At 45.0% G+C, this 22097-nt stretch overlaps 1 protein-coding gene across 3 annotated transcripts in view; it reads right to left on the bottom strand.

Moving 5' to 3' along the window:
- The window catches only part of TSHZ1 (teashirt zinc finger homeobox 1), a 76823-nt gene that overhangs the window by 20102 nt on the left and 34624 nt on the right, over positions 1–22097 (bottom strand). The window contains exon 1 of one of the 3 annotated variants that reach the window (XM_086683231.1): positions 14745–15924. The exons of the other annotated variants lie outside the window; for them this stretch is intronic. Coding sequence (XP_086539357.1) covers positions 14745–15141 — 397 coding nt within the window. The 5' untranslated portion in view covers positions 15142–15924. Of the gene's footprint in view, positions 1–14744; positions 15925–22097 lie in introns of those variants that run through there. 3 annotated transcript variants of the gene reach the window in all.

Genomic DNA, 22097 nt, shown 5'->3' with positions numbered 1-22097 from the left:
AGAGGCAGAGGGTAGGAGGGTGTGGCCAGGGGCTGGGGAGAGGCACGGGAGTTAGCCTTTCATGGGGACAGCGTTTCGGTTCGGGAAGGTGGAAAGTGCTGGAGATTGAACAACAGTGTGAATGCCACTGAACTGCCCACTTCAACACAGTTAGACCGGTAAACCTTATGTTGTGTGTATTTTACCATCATGAAAAAAAAGCAGTGGGGGGGGGTGGGGGGAGCCGAAAAGAAACAAAGAATCTGTTTCTAACCAGGCCCACCCAGGTTCCTTCTAGCAAGCCCCCTCTCTGTGCACCCAGGGCCTCCCTACCGCAGAATGGGTTCTGCACTGCCACCTGGCCAGGCCTCGGGGGACCCCCCTCCCCCGACCTGTGCGCAGGTCACCGGGAGCCAAGCGATCTGTCGTCCTGATGAAGAGTGCAACCACATCCTTGTGGACCTCGGCTCCTAGCAGCTAGCACAGCAGCTGAAGCAAAACAGTTGTTCAATAACGACCGGCTGGAATAATGAATTAAAGAACAAGCAGACCCTAGATTTAATCCAAAGCAATCAATGTAGATGAACGCACTGAGGACGTTGCTTTGTTCACACAAACGGTATAAATTTCTACGTGGCCCAGTCACCTGGGAAGGTACACCTCGCTGTTGCGGGGCAGAAATGACTTCGTCTGTCAAGCTCTAGTACAAAATGCCCGTTCGGAAACCTGAAAAAACAAAAACAAACACACAAACAAAAAAAACGCGCACTAACACGATGTGTGGCAGTCGGGATCAAGACTCCCTTTCGTCAATCAAACACACTTCCTCAAAAGTTCTGACAGCCCTAATGATTCGACTGTGCGTCGGAACAACATATCAACAGGGATCATAAAGGAAAGAAAATGGGGTGGAAAGGGGGAAAAAACACCGCTCCGAAATCCTGTCTCAGAAGATCCATTTTTCCTGAGCTGTGCCTCCGTTAAATCAGTAAGAATATCTGTCAGGGATGTCCTGCTACACCATTTGGCTGATGTCAAACCTAAATAAACCGGATCAGAAAACCAGCAAGTGGCAGAAGAGAAACGGATGGGCGCAGCGCGGTCCTCCCGTAACTCACATGGTCTGCTTGCTGATTTTGGGGGGAGGGGAGGGGGGCAGCGGTGGCAATCACCACAGTCATTTGCGGTACTAATGTCCAATTCAGCTGCCCTTCATTCCCCTGATTTAGGTGGTCAGAGTGGTTCCGTAGCCGACACGGGGAAGCTGTACTGTTTAGCAGGCTGTTTAATGGGAAACTGGCAGTCTTATTTCTTTTCTAGATTTGGTTTGTCACTAGGTCTCCATTACATGCCACTCAGCTTTGAAGTCTTTGGACAGGACTAATCAAAAGATGTCATTTGACCTACACAGCATGGCAGAAACTTGGAGAAGTCTCATAAAGCGACACTCTGGCTGTAAATAAAATGACATTATTATTTCCTCTCTCCTATCATGTAGAAAAGCCAATTATGGTAATGCACTGCATGTCAATGGAAATACAGCAATCTTTTTGGAGCAGCGACTGCAGGCATCAGTATCGCAACTCTCCTTCCTGGGAAAATCTGCCCATTGGAAAATGAAGAGGAAGGAGGTGATAGATGTCTTCAAGACGGTTAATAAAATCCCGGACAGCCAAGAAAAGCGCAAGTCAGCAAAACAACTGGGAAGTGCAAAATGCAAACTGTTAAGTTCCCAAATTATCTACTAATGTAATCGTTAGTGATTTATATTCCGGCCCCGCAATGGCCAGCAGCACGTCGCGCATTTCTGGGTGTCTGAGTGACAGGAGAGGCGATTCATGGTACTAATAAGCCCCTTCGTCCCCACTCCTCCTTGAGGAAGCCAACTCTGGTGGTGGTGGTGGTGGGGGGGGGTCTACATTTGTCCCCCTGTGATGCTATGCGGCCTGGAAGTTACAGCCTCAAGGTGCAGTCCTGCCTGCCCCGTGTCTCCAAGACGAGGGAGAATGCGGTGCATTGTTTTAGAATGGCCAACCGGATGCACTTCCACGCGTGCAAAACGCCCCCCCATCTTTCTCCCACCCAAGCCTGTGTCAGAGCCCAACAGGCATACGAAAGGTCCGCCCTGCTTCTGAGAGGCGAGGGCTCATCTGCCTCCTTTCTTGACCTGCTTCACGTCTCTAATAAGGGACAAGAACATCCTTCAACTGGAGGCGACCGCGCGCCAGCCGTGCTCATCTGCTGGCAGAGGGGCGCCTGGCCCCTTCCCTCCTTTCTCCTCTCCGGGCCGCATGTGTTCCCCTAGCGCAGAGGCAGGAAGCTCCCCCCCGCCTGCGTGCACAGACGCCCTGCCCTTGTCAGCCTTGGAAGCCACGCGCAGCCGTCTCCTGGCCTCCCGGCTCCGCGGCTCGCCCCACCCCGAAGCCCCGCCGCCACGTCCCGCGCCGCGTGGCAGCTGGACCCCTACGGCGTGTGCGTACCACGGAGTCCCCTGGCTTCTCGGGCCGTCGCGCGTGTCTGAGACGCTGGCGCCAACTTGACTTTTCCGCGGGCGTCGTGTGTTCAGAACGCGAGAAGGCAGCTTCCGATCAACCCCGGGCAGGACCGGGGGTCGAGCTGCAAGGTAACACGAGGCTTCCTCCGGGGGAAGCGCTCGAACGCTGCTGTGTCCAGGCTGCGGTGTTCATTTTCGGAAAAAAAGAGGACCGTGCGGTCGCTGTCCACTGGAATCAAGGAAATAAAGGGATTTTCGGAGCCGCCGGAGCCAACGGCAAAAATAAAAACTTTTTGGCTACGTCAGAAAAGTTTTAAATGGTCTGATTGGTTTGGTGTAAAAAAAAAAAAGAAATTAATCATGACAAGTCATTTCTGAAACACACACTGCCACCCCATCTTTTCCCCCTGCAACTTAGTCTGGGTGCACGACGCTGCGCAGATGAAATTGAGCGGCTTCGTCAAATTTTAGTAACTTTAAATAATATTCTTTATGTCAACACCGCCAGGGGCTTACATCCGTAAGGCTCTGCGTTGCACCGAGCCCGCGCACAATGGTCCCTCCCGGACGCAGGGCACGTGTCCTGCCAGTGGGTCGACAGGAGCCCGTGACGGTACTTCTGGACTCAAGCACCCTGAATCGCAGCCTGCAGACGGGAGCCAAAAGAAAACCCAAACGGCCCAACTTTAGTCCCACTTTTTGGCTTTCAGGGGACACCCTTCGGTTGCAACAGAATATAAGCCTGAGACTTGTTTCTCCTCTCCCCCTGGTGTTCTTCTCGAGGACAGTGGTTAATACTATTATTTCTACATGCGAGCTGGGTCTCTGGTCACCAAAACTCCAGTCGAGGTTGGTACGCAACTCAGCCCCACACAGCTGCCTCCCCGTTACACAGACCCTCTGTTCAGTTCACACAAACAACATGCAAAGGGACTTTGGATTCTTACTGATGCGCGGACGCCCCATACAGTCTATGATCCGTAAGTCAGCCTATGGCTTTTCCAGTCCTGAGGGCTCCTTCGGAGAGGTACCGCTTCACATACACTATTCTTACTTGGAACGAGAATTCTAGAACAGATGGGTGAGTTCGTTCTCACAGGACTACCACAGGACTGCACTTTTGTGGTCTGTCCCCCGTCTCCTTACGCACTGGGTGTGCATCACAGCCCGTCACACCCCAATATCCCCGTCCGTGATGGAGAGCATCAATCACACAGAGTGGGGTACCGCTCGGCCGTGTGCTTCCAGGACACCATAAAGTGTGGGTAATATAGGGCTCTGTGCACCGACAAGATACCAATATCACTTGCTTTAATTAAAAGGTGTTTTTCCAGCTCTCATTTAACCTCAAGCCAAAAGAGTCAAATCTTTAAAAAAAAAAAAAAAACCCACCACTTTTTAAAACGAAAAATAATTCCTATAGCACGTAAGACAAAACAATAACCTAATGTCAGGCACCCTAGCAAAGCGAATTTTAGTAAATGTAATACTTCATTGCCTTCTGGGTGGGAACTCATGGCTTTGCGTAAGGGGGCAAAACCCTAAATTCAGCACCGGACAAGAATTTCAAAGTATCTCTGCACGTCTAAGTTTTGAAGGGGGCTTCATCCAGAGAGGGAGAGGGGACGAGATGGGGGAGAAGCAAATTTATCCACTGGATATTTCACTCCCTACCCCAATATTAAATTTTATGTGGGGAATCTCGGAGTTTAAAAGCTTCACATTTTTGTGTAATAAAAAAGAAATACAATATCCTGTTGCTATGCGTAGTGACACTTTATGCAGGAAAGAAAACCATTCTCCTTAGCTATTCTTTGAAATACGACCTACCACGTCATTTAATTTTTGAAAACCCTAAGGTCATGTAACACACTTTCTCTGTCATTTGTAAGTACATTAACTCAGTGGCCATACGACAGTGAAATTATGATAATGGGCTGCGAAAATGGGTCAGGCAGGCACTGCATTTCACGTTAGCTTCAAACAACCATCAGAGCAGAGCTCAAATCAAATATGACAGTAGAAAAGCACGGAGTTTACTTTTCTTAAAGTGTTTCTACTCACTCAAGTACACACGCAAGACAAGCCAGAGGGGTCTCACCTTGGGGGTGAGTCCACTGCAAGAAAGTTGCCCCACTGAGAGATACGTTCTCTTTCAAAACGATTTGGCCTTAAAATCACAGATGCCCTGTGAAGGCGGGGCGGGGGGTGGGGGTAGTGGTCGGGGCAGGTTTCTCTCCCACCATGTCTCCACCATGGTCCGAGGCCTGAACAATTGGGATCACATTCTGCACACTGCTCCGTTAAATGAAAAATATTTTAAAACAGAAGCAATTTAATGTACGCATTTAAGCAAACAAACAAAAGCCCCCCTTAGTAACACTTGCTGTGTGCTCAACTTTCCTGAAGGAAGGAAGGAAAGGATAGGAAGTCGATGTTGACCTCGCTGGGATGGCACATCTTTGAGTGACGCGTAACTGAGCGAATAAGGAGTCTGTAACTCAAAACGCCTGCCCCTCAATTTCAAACACACACACACACACACACACACACACACACACACACACAACTGACTTGGGAGTACACGTGAGGAATGAAAGTTTTCAAAGACACTTAAGGATGCGTGTCCTCATGAGCTCAACCCGACTGACTTCCAAGGTCCAGTGTCTACGTGGTTCTTTGCCTGGTAAGACTGGCTAGTCCGACCGCCCCTTCCGGAGACCCCACCGTGATCTCCAAAGAATGTATGTATCCGAGTGCAATTCCTTTTAAATAGCCCTTTCTCTTTCTTTTTTTTCCCTCTGTACTAAAAAATAAAATAATAAAATAAAATAAAATCTGGCAGCATAATAGTTCCTGGGAGAACTCTAAGCACGGGGTTGCTGAACACAAAGACACAGAAACACCATCCGCATGCACAAGTTAACTGAATGGTAGAGATAATTGTTAAAATAATTATTTTGATAGAAGCCAGGTGAAAGCTTCTGTGATGTATTGTCCTATTCCTGTTAAGGGTAAACAACCCATTTCAGATGTATGCTATTCACAATGACATTTTATTTTCGATTTCTTTTTGGAAAATAATTGTAATGAAAACCAAGGACTTTAAGAGGATAGCTAGCTAGATAAGTTTTGACACGTATTTCTGATTACTGTACCATAATCCTATCAAGGAGTGATATTATGTGCTCTCGTGATACAATATCTCCGTGTATAAAATAACACTACGCTTTATAATAAGAGAAGACGCACAAAGGATAGTTGGGACCGTTCTATGGGTCAGTATCAATGTTCTGTGGGTCAGTATCAACGGAAGCTCCTTGAAACTCTGGAGTTGACTGACAATGGAATTTAATGTAGTATAACTACAGTAGCCTTGAGCGAAGATACAATTATAGCTGAAAAGCATCTTATGTTCCTGACTGTTGCTGGCATCATGATATAAATCAACAATTGCTTCTTCCCTTTTCCTCTGCAGCCCCTCCCCTCCAAACTCAAAACACAGAATCTTCCAGAATCAAAAACTTGGTAAAAGGTCAGCTTGTTTTCGTCGGTGCCATAAAGATGGCATAGCTAGGTCTGACATGCATATGCAAATCAGCTCAGAAAAACACTGATTTCCCTTCACACTGAATTACTGTATCTGTATGAATATTGATACAAACACCACAACTAACAAACACACACACACACAATCTCTATGGTTAGTTGCCAAGCTGCAAACAAGAAACATAGATACATTGAATACAGTTACTGTTTCTTGGCCCCATAACTACAGCAAACCATTTCCTTAACTGATAAATACCTATTTTAATTTATTTACTTGTGTTAAGAGTTAGGAATGCTGATATTTGCTTGCTAGAAAAAGGACTTATAAAATATAAGACATGGGTCAGAAGAATAGATTGATTATTGATAACATGTATATGGGTGTTTAACACAAAACAGAACCTCGCTAGGAGGTAAAGAAAGAACAACAGAGATGGAGAATTAAATTGGCGGTAACATGAATGGAACTGCAGGTAGGTCCCACACATCTAGCACCTTCTAGTCCTCCCAAAGGCATCTTAAGTCCAAGTGACATAAGATGAATCTGATTGTGACACAGAAGTAATGTTAGTTTGATAGATTACATTACTGATGAATGACTGCATGTTCTTTATTTTTTATTTATTTTTTTAAATTTTTTTAATGTTTGTTTATTTTTGAGAGAGACAGAGAGACAGCATGAGAGGCAGAGGGGCAGAGAGAGAGGGAGACACAGAATCCGAAGCAGGCTCCAGGCTCTGAGCCATCAGCACAGGGCCCGACGCGGGGCTCGGACTCACAAACTGCGAGATCATGACCTGAGCCGAAGTCGGACGCTTCACCAACTGAGCCACCCCAGGCGCCCCTGCATGTTCCTTATTTTTTTAAGAGACCGTATCTTAAAAAAATCTTGCAAGGACCATATTTACTCAAATGTTTAATGAACCCACACACTGCCTAGTGTGGAGCTTCCAGAAGCACACAAGTTGACGATGGATGTGGCATGCTGGCACATGAAAAGCCCTGGGCTGGTCATCAGCAAACAGGTCCCTCATCTTATTTCCACAACCGGCATCCCTGGGACACCTTGACCAGTATCCATAAGCTACCCTGAGTCTGCATCTCCTCATGTGCCACAAAGGCAGGGGTGTGGCAGACGATCCTTAAAACCCGTTCCAACCTGAAAACGTTCTTCGAGTCGCAAGGGCCATAAGCAGCAGGACGCAAGGCAGAGACCACAAGACAACCGCGATCAGGACGGTGTGATGCGGTGATACCCGGAACCAATCGTGCCCACGGCGCTGGCCACACGGTCATGGAACAGCTTCTGCTGCTTGAAGGGCTTCTCGAGGAGAAAACACGGAGAGGCCTTGGGCGGTCAGAAAGGATTTCCCAAGGCAGAGAAGAACCCCTCTCTCCCGTAGAGGCCACAAGCCAGTCCACCTCAGGGGTCTGGTTTGAGTGACAGCCAAACCCTATGTGAGCTGGAGCCATTTATCTGTGTGTTTATTACACATTATTGGGTTGGTCTGTAAAAATCATCCCATGTGGAAATTAACATGTCCCCGCACATCACAACTCCTACTTGATTTCAAATCCCCAAAACCACGTCTTTTCATTTCAGACGAAGGTCCCGTAGCCTTAAAATGTTGCGGCTGTTAGAAGCCCACGAGGGTTTCCTCTTCTCAGAGTTCAGAAGTGAATACGCTGTGTAACCATCAAATGAGAAATCGTGTTTGTTTCAACAAGGCAGAACAAGGTTTGTTGCACCAAGGCAAAACAGGAAGCCTCGCTTTCTGGGAGGGCAGCACTGCCCGCTGGAGGCAGTTCCTACGCTCTCTCTACGGCCAACAGGAAGCACTAAGGTGCCTTCACCTTAGTGAAGGCACTAAGAGGGATGTCCGCCTGTGGTTGAGTTTATGGTAATGGGCTCATGGGTCAGGCCATGTATTAAAGATGTCAGTATCAGCTGACAAGTATTCCAACGCCCTTTAGAGAACATCTTTCTGGAGGGAGATGACTGTTGTCCTTCAAGGCAATCACCCAGGAGACCATAAATTTGTTACAACGATGTTGCCATCAATCAAAAGTGGTTTTGGAACCTCTCTTTTGGCAGAATTAGTTAGCTAATTTCTTACAAGGCAGAGTTTCTTCCTTACGGTCGTAGAATGTGCTGCCCTTTCGTCTCTCCTGTCTCCCTCGTCTTTCTACTTGGCCCCCAGAGCAAGCATTAGGGTTATTGGCCAATATTCAGCTGCTTCTTTTCCAAGCACATCACAGAACTGCACTCCTTGAGATCAGATGCAACTGAGGAAATGTGGGCAGGAACAATACTATGTCCCTTCCCAAGAGCCTTCAGGGCCAGTGTGTGCACCACCCACCACATCCGCCACGGTGACCCCCAATGGTCTAGGTGGAGACAACACGAACCTAGTATCTGAGTGCGGAAAACACGCAGCCTACGCGGAGATAGGCCCGGAGCTCACGTGGGAAAGCAAGTTCAGTCACTCAAGGCCGCAGACATGTGGGGGCTCTTTGTTACTGCACATCCATTCTGCATGATACAGTCCTATCCTCCTCCACACCCCAAATTACCCAGCTGGGCTGCAACATCCATCACCTAAGCCACTCGGCAGGCTAAGGACCTCCAGGAAGGAGTCTTTATAGGATGACTGTGGCGGTGGGGAGAGGGGAGGCAATGAGAGACCCAGACCAAGATCGGCAGTCAGGAGAAAAAACACACTTTCAACCATTTGCGTGATTTTAGTCAATTATATCTGACATCAGAGGTACTACAGAGATAGTGAGTATAAAACTAAGAGATCACCTAAAGCCGATCTGCCCGTAGGTCCCTTCAAACTTGGGAAATTAAGGCTTCCCTGGGCACATGCATGTACTGTGGCTGTACATTTGTGTCTGGTTACCCAGGCATTCAATGAACAAGTACTGTCACATGTCAACGACAAATGATGGTGCCACAGAGGCAAAACTGATCACACCCACGGAAGTTCACAGTGAAAGCGGGGGTGACGTCAATCAATCCCCATCCCCTCTTTCCTCTGCAAACACTTAACAAGGGGGAACCAGCAGCTGGCCGAAGCCTCTCCACCTCAGGAAAGACAACAGGGACACTGTGTGTAGTCGTGAGGCATGAGAAAATGGAAGGAAACAATGGCTTCGCTCACAAATGTGGACACAGAGATCCTGTCGACACTCTTGTGCGGATTCAAAGCCACTTACTAAGCGTCAGCTATCTGGCACCAGATTACTCACTGCAGAGACGCAAGGTGAAGAGGCAGCCTTTGTCTTCACAAAGCCGCAAAGTAGGATGCGGAAAGGACACCTTCAACTCACTTTCATGCACAACAAAATGCTGGAAGTACTCTCGTGGAGTTGTAGACCCTGTGCTGGGGAAAACGTAAGGGCAGAAGAAATCCTTACCTTGTCCAAGAAGATAGGAATAAACGTTTATTTCTGAAGCAAGTTCATACCCTAGTGAGCAATGCCAAGGACACAGGAGAAGCTGGACTGGGACACAGAAACACCACTCTGCAGCCCGGGACTGCCTCATTTGTGCTCTCATTCATTCATTCATTCATTCATTCACTTTTCCAGTCATTCATTCGTTCGCTCTTCCACACTCTGGCTCTGTCGGGATGAATGAGCTGGTAACTGTCAACAAGGCACAGTGTTGGTGTGAGGCCAGACCGGCACACACCTAAGAAGAGGCTCACTCTTTGCACACTCAATAAATGGATGCTGACGACACCTTTCTGGAAAGCAATTTGGCAATGAAAACAAAACTGATTCTTTGACCCCTGAACACCCGACTGAAGAACGTGTCCCTTGAAATACATAAGTATCCAGCAGCATTGTCTGGGGTGGTCCACAACCACAAACAACCTGAACATCCACCAATAAGGGAACAGTTGAACAAATGTGGGACCTTGAAAAGTATGCAGTCTAAAAATAGACTAGGATGTCTCTCTGGAGTGATGATCATGACTTATTTTTAAGTGAGAAAATCAAACTGCACAAATGGATTCTGCTTTTTAGACAATAAAGATAGCCCCACGAGCAGTACATATGTCTTCCCGCGTACGTACGAGCACAAAGAACCAGGCTGTTTTCGTGAGTTACCTTAGTGGGAGGGGAGATGGAAAGGGAGACAAGGGAAAAAGATTAGTAACTTTCTTTAACCATTTTTATTATGAATGCAAATGTTTTTACACTTTGCCCTATTACTTAAAATAAGCATGCATTGTTTTAAAATTAAAATAATAAGTTAAGGGGCGCCTGGGTGGCTCAGTCGGTGAAGCGTCCGACTTCAACTCAGGTCATGATCTCGCGGTCTGTGAGTTCAAGCCCCGCTTCGGGCTCTGGGCTGATGGCTCAGAGCCTGGAGCCTGCTTCGGATTCTGTGTCTCCCTCTCTCTCTGACCCTCCCCGTTCATGCTCTGTCTCTGTCTCAAAAATAAATAAACGTTAAAAAGAAAAATTTTTTTAACAAAAAAAAAAAGTTAAGAACATGTGAATAAGCAGGAGCTGACACTAACGTCATCACTGTCACCGCCATTATCACCATCACCATTATCACCATCACCATCATCACCATCACCACCACCATTATTATCACCATCAACACCATCAGCATCATCACTATCACCACCATCACCACTATCACATCATCATCATCACCACCACCATTATTATCACCATCACCACCATCACCATCATCATCTTCACCGTCGTCATCACCATCACCACCATCACTATTACCATCACCATCATCACCATTATCATCATCACCATCATTATTCTCACCATCATCACCATCACCATCATCACTACCACCATCACCATCATCATCACCACCATCATCACCATCACCACCATCATCATCACCATCACCATTGTCATCATCATCATTACCACCATCACCATCACCACCATCACCATCATCACCATCGTCACCACTGTCACCACCATCACCATTATCACTATTACCATCACCATCACCACCATCACCATCACCACCATCACCATCATCACCATCACTATTATCACCATCATCACCATCACCATCATCACTACCACCATCACCATCACCATCATCATCATCATCATCATCACCACCATCATCACCACCATCACCATCACCACCATCACCATCATCACCATCGTCACCACCATCACCATTATCACTATTACCATCACCATCACCATCATCACCATCATCACCACCATCACCACCATCACCATCATCACTATTACCATCACCATCACCACCATCACCATCGTCACCATCGTCATCACCATCATCACCATCACCACCATCACCATCATCACTATCACCATCACCATCGTCACAGTCACCATCATCATAATCATTCTTATCACCATCACCATCATCATAACCAACAGCATCCATGACTCACTATACCGTCATCCTTCCTGAGTTTCACTGTGAGTCCAGATAAGGAGGGAAATCCCAAAAGCATACTGCAGGACAATGTTTTTCAAACTGAGAGCTATAACTCATTAAGGGGTCATAAAATCAAGTTAGTAACATTTTTATAATGGGAGAAAAAATATACAGATCTTTCTTGGACTTCCAACAGGGTTACATCTTGATAAATTCATCCTAAATTGAAAATCACATAAACTGAAAATGCGTTTCATACACCTGACATACCAGACATCGCGGCTTAGCCTGGCCTGCACTAAACATGCTCAAAACGCTTACATCAGCCTACAGGTGGGCGAAATCACGTGTCCAGGAGCATCCGATACGAGCTGGCACACACTGGAGATGCTATTTCAATACGAAGTCTATGTCAGTGGGGGAGCAGGGCTCGCAGAGAGCCCCCTGACACTGTGTACCACATACACTCCATCAAGTCTTCCCAACAAAACCTGAGTTGTGATCACGCAGGAGCCCAGATGGGGGCCGCCACGCTGGCGTTCCCACACCACGATAAAGCCGCAGACACCTTGTGTTGCGCTCGTGTCAAAGAGCAGGCAGGCAGTGCCCTCCAATCACTTCCTCCTCACCATTCCATCATTTTACAGACAAAGACACTGAGGCAAATGATGGGCCTCGGGCCACGGAGCTAGGACGTAGCTGAGTTTCTGGGACCACAGGGACATGCATCAAGAAGCCGAAATTAGGAGTGTTGTCTGAAACCATGAAGATAAGCAGCAGGGAAGACAGATTTGACCAGGGACTGGGGGTGCCCTGAGACTATGCTTTCTGTAACAGAGACACCAAACCAGACGGAAATAGTCCAGAATCAAAAGCAAAGACTTCCACGACTTTATCTACATATACCAGCCACTTTTTCCTGCTAACATACAGCATCTCAAGCAACTTAAGGCCGCATTTTTTAAATGAACAACATCCTGGATTAGGAACAGAGTGAATATCCTCAATCAATAAACCTTAAAAACATTTTCTCATAGGGAAGCACTTGCTCTGAGGAGTATGTCAAACTCTTACTTCCTGTGCTTGGTCCTACTCAAGGTTCTGGAACAGCAACCAAACTGTGTCCTTCTTTGTGGCACGTGACGAGAAGCATGGTTTAGAGCAGCAATAAAAATGACCCATTACTTAAAAATAGTTTAGCAGCTTCTATGTTACATTGAGAGTTTTGGTAAATGTTTCAAATGCATTCCTGCAAAACACAAGAAATCACATGCTCTTGGGGGTCTTGAGTAATCTGTCAATGAAGGCGATTAGTTTGGTAATGATCTCCCAACTGAAGACCACTTTGATCGAGTTACTTAACCGAATTCTTTAAAATTGCAACAAAGAACAGGCTGGGTCCTTTCTTCAGGGATGCAGATGATACTGGGTATTTCACAGGCATCTTTGAGGCAATAAATACACGTCACCACTATTTTCTGATAAGTAGGCAATAAAGTAAAGTTGTCCAGACAGTTCTAAAAGAATAGCATCTCACCATACATCTGTCATAAGTAAATTACTTCATCTGGAATGTCACAGATTAAAGAGAAAGCAAAACTTTTAATTTCAAACCTAAAAATGCCTCCTCTAACCTCGCTAGCTGTGTTTGTATGTGGGGAAGGGCAGGTGAAAATGCACAATATTGGTTTCTGTATATACATTAGATGTGCTGCTTTAGAAAGATCCCATATTGCATAGAACCATGGAAATTCCTAACGTCACTAAAAAATTCAAAGAAGAAAAACCTAGTTTACTTAAAGAATGAGATGTTTTTCTCATAATTCTCCCACGTAGTTCATGAATCACTAAAACAATGGTTACATGATGATGGTTCTAGAAGATTCCAGGGAACTGTCCTTAAGTTACCAGTTCTGGCTTTTATCCTAATCACTAACTCACACATGGATATAAAAAAAAAAAAAAAAAAAAAACCCTGTCCCCTCTCCCACCTCACTGTATTTTTAAAAGGAGAAAGTAGAAACTATCTAGTAAAGGCAATGATGAACACATCTTATTTTAAGGCCAGGAAACACAGACTCCATTTGGAATTTACAATCGCCACATGGACACATGACCTACTACGGGTTATGTGGTTCAGAAGCCTCTGTGACTTAGCTCGTCGGCTATGACCAAACCCAAGGCACATCGGTCACTCTGATTTCTGGTCTCCAATGACTCAAAGTTACCAACGAACAGCCACCCCACGAGGAGAAGGAACGGGGCAATTACTTGAGAAACGGAACTTACCTGATAAAGTAATGCCACAGTGCCTATCAATGATAAGCCATACGCCTTTTAAAAATGAATTCCCCTGGGGCGCCTGGGTGGCTCATTCGGTTGAGCGTCCGACTTCGCTCAGGTCACGATCTCACGGTCCGTGAGTTCGAGCCCCGCATCAGGCTCTGTGCTGACAGCTCAGAGCCTGGAGCCTGCTTCAGATTCTGTGTCTCCCTCTGTCTCTGGCCCTCCCCCCGTTCATGCTCTGTCTCTCTCTGTCTCAAAAATAAAAAAAAATAAATGTTAAAAAAAAAAATTTAAAAAAAAAAAAAATGAATTCCCCTTAAAGGAATCATACCTCCTTACTGACTGCATAGTTTTATTGAGAATAGGTCTTTTTTGAGGACTTGCTATTATTTAAAACATAGAGATATCAGTTTCTATTGAAATACACTTAGTTGCCTATTTAAAGTCATTTGAGTGTCTTTATACGTTAAAGTGTTATCGTTCATGCCTTGGCCAATATCCCTATGAAAATAGCTCCCAAATTAAACTCCTAATAAATTAAGTTAATAATTCACCTTCATTAAGTAATTTAATTTCTTTAGTGAGCAATAAATAGTTCTTGTGACATTCTTCTAGGACATAAGTACAAATGTTATTTTTCTTCATTAGCTCAGACTCCTCCTGAGTACACGGGGTAAAATACACTCGCAAAAAGGCGGTCTATTTGTTATCCTCTGGTTTTGTAACTGCCTTATCACTGCAACAATTCCACTGTGTCCAGTAGAAATCAAACAATTCAGGCGGCTACTGTCAATGAAAAGTTATTTCTTAGAAACCTTACAAACTAGACCTTACATGGGCACTGAAAACTACAAGCACCATTTTCCTAAGACTCTTTTTAGATACTGTCTCATAGATCACATTGCAAACAGTTACCTTTTAAGAAGGGGCAACGGGCTTATGACGCATCCCCAGCTTTGGCAGAAAAAAAAAAGACGAAGAAAAGACTGGTTAAAATACAAAAGTTACCTGTACGTGTAAATAGCCTGTTACCTGTATTTACCACATTTGCTTCCTGTTGTGCAAAATGTGCCCCGGTGGTCAAATGCGCATGTCTACGGAACATTTCCCCCCGGTTCTTCCAGGCAGCGCGCAGCACCCCACCTCCACGGAGTGTGCAAATGAAACACTGGAGGTGAACAGACAGATGTGGATGCAACGAGACCCACATGTGTTCAGACAGCACAGTGGCGCTCTCCTTCCAAAGGCAGCATCGGAGAAAGCACCCCAGATGGTGGGGGAGGAAGAAAGGAAATAAGCATGTCAGAGGAACAGAACCAAATAGTTTCCAGCCAATTCGACGTGAAAATATAGACACATTAAAACAGATGCAGAAAGCGTACTCAACCATTGTGAAATGATATGCAAAAGCGCTTCCCAAAAAACACATCAAGAATTTATCCCATCAAGGACTTAACAGATATTGTTGACTACAATCACAGGGATTTAGAACTCATTCGGCAAAGCGGAGTCTTCTGGGTAGTTGAAGGGTTTACTCTTTTGAGCAGAATTTTATAAAAAATGTTTAAGCCCTGGAAAATCTACATAAAATACACATGCTTTTGCCACGCTGTTTAAAGTATATTGCACACAATTAAAATGTGCCTGGCGACTCCATATAAAAACTTGGGGCAATCAGTAACGGCCACAAAGGGGCAGAGAACGATGCCATTTCCAATAAATGGGCTGCAGTGCTATGTTTTTCATGTGATTCATTCTTCTACAATAGTTTTTTTTTTTTTTTCCTTTCTTCTCCCTTACTATTAGGTCTCCTGTTATCACTTCTCACTGTTCTCTGTCTGCCTTTGCCTACTTCCAATTTGCTACTGTTAATTTGCAATGGCCTAGAACAGGTATGCGTGACCATTACAACCATGTGTGACGGAAAAATAAAATTCAAATGGTGAGTGAGGGAGGACCCAGAGATACTGTCTACCAATAAATACACGAATTCAACGCATGGGCTTTCGATGCCCAGTGTCTTTTCATCCCTTCTGATTCTTAGCGCTGTCCCGGAAAAATAAAGATGGTAATTAATTGGTTTCTGGATAGGCGAGGCTGTACTGTTTCAAAAATGATATACACATGTTTATGAGTGTCTTACAGCCTTATTTATGTATGATCACTGTAAACCCTCCTAGTGTCCCACAAAGCAGTAAATATCCCCTTTCCACAGGTAGGCAAGACAGGGTGACGGGGTGGGGGTGGGGGGGGGCCCACGATGTATTATAAAAGCTGAACAAATACATGACTGTCAATTCCAAATTACAATTCAGAATATAACACACCAAGATTTAATTTTCATTTTAAAGCCAGAAAAAATCATTAAAAAAAAAATTATTTTACATCGGGTTAAAGACGACAATGAGAGATGACCCAAAAAGCATAAATATTTTGGTAGATGTTACCCCAGGCCCGGGCCCTAAAGGATTTTCAGGATCTTCAGCAGGAATTCGGCATGGGCAACAGAAATGAACACTACACGTGTAAACCCATGTGATTTTATAAGTTTGTAAAGATGTAGTCCCTGTCACCAGAGAACACTGGAAAACTTGGTAAGGATGTTATAAAGTGGCACATTTGGAAGACAAGTGCCAAAGCCCATCCCCAACCCTGAAGACTGTGGCCGAATCAGGAAGACTTCACTATTATTAACACACTTTTTAAAAATCAGGTCCTCTCCCTCCCTTCCTAACCCGCTGTCCAGTGGGCGGTGTTTATATTCAAATGTAGCCCTTCTCACTGCTTCACCACGTTTAAGCTCCTTTTCCTGACAATTCGCTCTGAAAAGATTTCACTTTTGAAACAGCCAGCCTTCACAGACGTGAAGATGGTTTCCTTTGCAGGCGAAATAGACCCAGTATCTCCCTGACTCTCCACCAGCCGAGGGAAATCTCCATCCCCCACTTGCCGGACTGCCACCATTCCAGTCATTTGTAAATCCTCAGGGATTTAGTCGCAGAAGACGCTTTAAGGCTTCGTTCTCAACCGATCCTTGACTCAAAGAACAAAAAATCCAGAATTCCTCCGTGAACTAATCAACGTTGACCAGTTACTGTGTTGGTGTTGTTGTTTTTGTTGTTTTAAACAGAAAAGCCACAAGGGAAGGTGGCCATAAAAAACTACTAAAACGTAGGACGGAGCTACTATAGGCAACATTAACAACAACGTGTGCTAATATAAAAAGCTTGCTAGAAAGTTATTGAAAATCAATAGATTTCCAATGCGCCAATAATAACCAGTTAAAATACAACAGAAAAGTAACTCTAGTCATAAGAGCAACAACCAACAGCTAAAGAAATGAACAGCCCGGGAGCTAGAACAAAGACACAAACAGTATGTGAAAAATCCGCAAACCTTCCTAAAAGTATAAAAAAAAAAAGTAAGACTTGAATATATTTGAAAATATATCATTTTTATTTTTAGAATGGCAAACTACTTCTGTGGAGACGCTGAGTTTTCCTGAATTAATTTCTTAACCCAACATCATTCCAATCCCACTATCTGAAGTATTATCTAAGCTTACAAAAGCGGTTCTAAAGCTCATCTAATACAGAGGAACAAAAAAAATAACAATAATACTCTTTGAAAAAAAGAAGAGTAATGGGTCTAGGCGGTGGATAGAAAGCTATTAGATTATTTCAAAATATATTACATAGCCTCAGTAATTAAAACAGGGAGTACAGGTCAGGAACAGACAGACCACTCATTTAAATCACAGGGAAAGCTAAGAGACAGCCCCGAACATATACAAGAATCCCGCGGACAATGAAGGAGCATCTGTAGAATTCCGTGTGGAGAGGACAGATCTTTGACTAAACGGAACTGGGAAAACTGGCCATCTGAAAACAAATAATGAAGTCACATGGCCACCACGCACCCTATGCCAAAATCAATTTCAGATATACCAAATATTTAAAAAGAATCAATCCATAAAATTACTAGAAGACAATAAAACTGAGTATTTACATAATCGTGGAGGTTGGAAGATGCCTTTTAAACATTACTTCAGGGGCGGAAACTATACAGGAAAGGACCGGTGAGACTGCATCAAAACAGCTCAGTCCAGGGGCGCCCGGGTGGCGCAGTCGGTTAAGCGTCCGACTTCAGCCAGGTCACGATCTCGCGGTCCGTGAGTTCGAGCCCCGCGTCGGGCTCTGGGCTGATGGCTTGGAGCCTGGAGCCTGTTTCCGATTCTGTGTCTCCCTCTCTCTCTGCCCCTCCCCCGTTCATGCTCTGTCTCTCTCTGTCCCAAAAATAAATAAACGTTGAAAAAAAAAATTAAAAAAAAAAAAAAAACAGCTCAGTCCATCAAAACTCTGCCACGGCCCAGGGAAACACACAGTTCTGGGGGTGCTGGAAATGTACACAGCCTTCCCAGAAGGCCAGCTGGCAGTGTATGTACCAAAATAATTTAAAACAGCCCAAACCTTTGACCTGGTAATTCTACTTCTGGGAATTTATCAAGGAAATGATGATACTATTGCCAAGATATACATACAGAGATATTAATTACATCGTTGTTTACATCTGTGAAACTGAGCCAGAACTAAATTTCCAACAATGGTTGATTTCTCAACTAAATTGTGCATATCAATAAAATGGGATAATATGCAAGTACTTAAAATGACAAAGCAGGTCTATATTGGCATGGTAAATGTTATGAGCTAAAAAGTAAACTGTAAAACAAACTATGTAAGAAGAAACCACTTTGGTAAAAATCTATGTAAAGTACTTATATGTATATATTTGCATAGGAAAAGATCCTTCTACACCAAAATATCAACTTTGGTTATTTCTAGAGGATAGGATTTCACATAAGCTTCATCTATTTTAAAATTTCGTTTTCTTTGTTCAAGGTTTTTAATACACACAGACACACACATACGTGTGTCTGTGTGTATATTATATACATATGTGTGTGTGTGTGTGTGTGTGTGTGTATATATATATATGTATATATACCTCACTTGTGTAATCTTAAAAGATAACAGAAGAGGGCAAAAACACCACAAACTAATTTTTTTTTATATTTTTAATGTTTATTTATTTTTTAGAGAGAGAGACAGACAGAGTGTGAGCAGGGGAGGGGCAGAGAGAGAGGGAGACACAGAACCTGAAGCAGGCTCCAGGCTCCGAGCTGTCAGCACAGAGCCCAACGTGGGGCTCGAACTCACAGACCGCGAGACCATGACCTGAGCCGAAGTCGGACGCTTAACTGACTGAGCCACCCAGGTGCCCCCGTCACAAACTAATTTTTAAGTCAAACCAAAGGGTTTGCTACTATACAGATACTAGAAAAAGGAGTGAACATCCTTATTAGAATTTTTCCAAATCCATAAAAAAATGAACAAAGCAATAGAAAAATGAACAAACACAGGCAGAAATAACTGAAGAAAGAATCTAATAAATACATTTCTAATAAAATATATGGAAAATACGTGTAGGTGCTACAAGGGTAACAGTGCAGCGTGAGAACTCAAAGTGCACCGGACCAGCCGTGACACTAAGTACAGAGAGGATACCTCGCCTGCGAATACGCCACGTCCAGGGCCCCCTCACGAGACAGACGCTGGAGTGAAAGTCCGGGGTCCTCACCTGCCACCATCAACTGCCCAGCCCGCCTGGGTTCAGTCTGCTCATCATCCGCTAAAGGCCCCCCATCGAAGACCCCCTCCTTGCCCCCCCCCATCCCGCCAGCACTAAATGCACGACTGCAACATTGCTGGTAACTCAGAGTCACTCCATTGGGTGATTTGGTCAAGCGGCGTCCTGGTGCAAAGATGCATAAGCTCACTGAGGAACTTACGCTCTGGCAAGGGGCGAAGCCTGAAGCCCCAAGGTGACAGAGCCTCCTGTGGAGACCAAAGGGCTCTACGGGCCCTTCCTTAAGGGACTGTTCTTTCAGCTTCCAGGAAAGGGGGATCTTGGCAGAAGAACTGGTAAGACTGAACGATCCATTCATTCGTTGGCTGGCTGGCCGTTCGTCCGCTCATTCACTCACCCAAAGTCTACTCGGGGTCTAGAGTGTGTCGGGCACCGTCCTCGGCGGTGGAGGGGCAAAGGGAAGGCGGCTCCGATTTCGAGCTGCCCTCACTCTAGCGAGGAAGACAGACGCAGTGAGCAGGGCCGGACTTGAGGAACAGAGGAGAACTCGGTGCTGGGAAGTTCTCCCAGGTACTCGGCCGGGGTAGGGGGCCCCGGGAATGGACGGTGAAAGTCAAGTCTGAGATTCACTGCCGATGGACAGAAGAGCCGGAAGGAGCCCCAGGCGGAGTGCAGGGCAGAGGCCAGGCCAGAACAGAACCTGCTTCCAACCCCACCCCTCCACCTCAGAGATGGAGAGACTGGGGCCTGAGCAGGATACATTCATTTCCCCAGGACCCACGACGTGTTGTCCCAAGAAACTCGGGATTCTTAAACTTTTCTATGACAGTGTTCTCCAGGACCTTTGTGGGGAGAGCTACAGGTGGACTGTCCTGGAAAGGGAGATCTGAGCAGCTGGCCCAGCATGAAGTGCTGGTGACCAGGCACATCTGGGGGGCGGGGGGTGGCCCCTGCAGAGATGTGTGCAAAGACAGTGCCACCAAACCCAGAGACCCAGGAGACTGGAGTGTGGGGGAAGGCGGGTGCCAAAAAGACTCCGAACCTTCACCCTTAAAGAGGCCGGGAGCAGACAAGTAAGGCGAGCAGGCAGAAGAGCCAGGGTGGTCCATGGTGAGCCCCCCCACCGCCAGGGACAGCCGCTGAGTCTTCTCCCCAGACCTCTCCTGCCCCTCTCATTCAGCAAGCTGCAAACACGTCGATGCCCACCCCCACCACTGGAAAGTGCGGATGGGTCCTCTAAAACACAAAGGGTTTGTCCGTACACCCACTGGCTTGTGCCTTCACCTCCTTCTTGACACACCAGATTTCTGGATCCTTGATTCTGCTGTTATTTCTTAACCGTTCACAAGGAAATTCTCAGCGGGCTCACACAAGACTTAGCAAGGAATGCAGACAGTATAGAGCATAATTAAACGATCACAGTTTGTGAGGTTGGACACACTACACCGATAGGGCTGTATTATTAACAGGAGGAAAATACAATTTCGACAAGTAAATGTACATATATATACATACACATATACATATGCATGTATATGTATATGTATATGTATATGTATATGTATATGTATATGTATGTGTATATGTATACGTATGTGTGTGTGTGTATATATATATGTCAGGTTTAATTGAAACACTAGCTTCCTATACAAAATGGACTCCAAAGAGAAAAAATACACTTTTTTAGAATTTGTGGTTTTTCCGCTTTCTTTTTACTTCAATCCTTCATTAATAGGGGCCAATTAGCTGTCAACTGTATTTACAGAAGTCAATTGGTATTTTCAGTCTCTACCTTTCTAAATTCATCACCACTTACCCTATCTCATCATAATACACAATCTTTGAATGACACAAAACGAGAAAGGAGTATCTAAAGAATCCCAAATTAATGCCTGAAATACACACACGAAGATGAGCATAAAAGAAATACGTGGACCGAAATCCACTGCTTTCTATACCAACCGAGGGATTAATACGCTTCTAGCACATTCCACGTGAAACTTCATGCCATGTTATTTCTGAAGGGAAAAAGTCTTCATTAAAAGCCAGCAGTATTATTAAGTTGGACGCAAGCACGAATTTTACACTTGAACTAGAATGCAATTATTGAAGCCACGGATGCCGTGATGAGCCACAATTCGGACGCTGTCTGTGAGTGTGATGAAAGTCCTGTCTGCCTGCTGGAGGCACAGTTTTCCGGGCTGGAAAAATTTTTCTAAGCTTGCCTGTGTTTTTCATACCCATCCTCGAAACATAGTTCTAGGTGCTTTCTGTTCACGATTTCTTCCAAAAAAAAAAAAAAATGTATTTGGCTACTGCCCTCATCTTTATATCTTAGAAAACAGAGTTCTGTTTTTCTGGTTTTTAAATGCAACCGGAAGCCTAGGGTTTACTTTCACTTTGCCTGCACCGTGGCTCTGAATAAATAAAACCTTTAGCTATCGCCCTTCTCTGTTAACATGAACAGGAAGTTTAAAAAAAAATAGCGAAGTCTAAACATTTCAAATAAGCACATTCGGTGATAAAGTTGCCGATATTTTTCACACTTCAGAAGAAGGACAAGGCTGTGTGTGTGGCTACTCCTCTGTTTCCCTAATTACACTAAATACGGGAACATCATTAGCAAATGACAAAAATGGCCTCACCTCTGCATCAGAAACCTGCTTTACCGGAAAAGCCGGAAAAATGCAGGCAGCTGTACTCACAAACAGAATGAGGGGGAAAGATGCTTTCCAAAAT

The sequence above is a fragment of the Puma concolor genome, chromosome D3 (assembly GCF_028749965.1).
Source record: "Puma concolor isolate L17-30 chromosome D3, mPumCon1.1.hap2, whole genome shotgun sequence".
Taxonomy (NCBI): Eukaryota; Metazoa; Chordata; class Mammalia; order Carnivora; family Felidae; genus Puma; species Puma concolor.
Note: the sequence above shows the minus strand (reverse complement) of the source record. Positions and strands in the feature narration are given on the sequence as shown.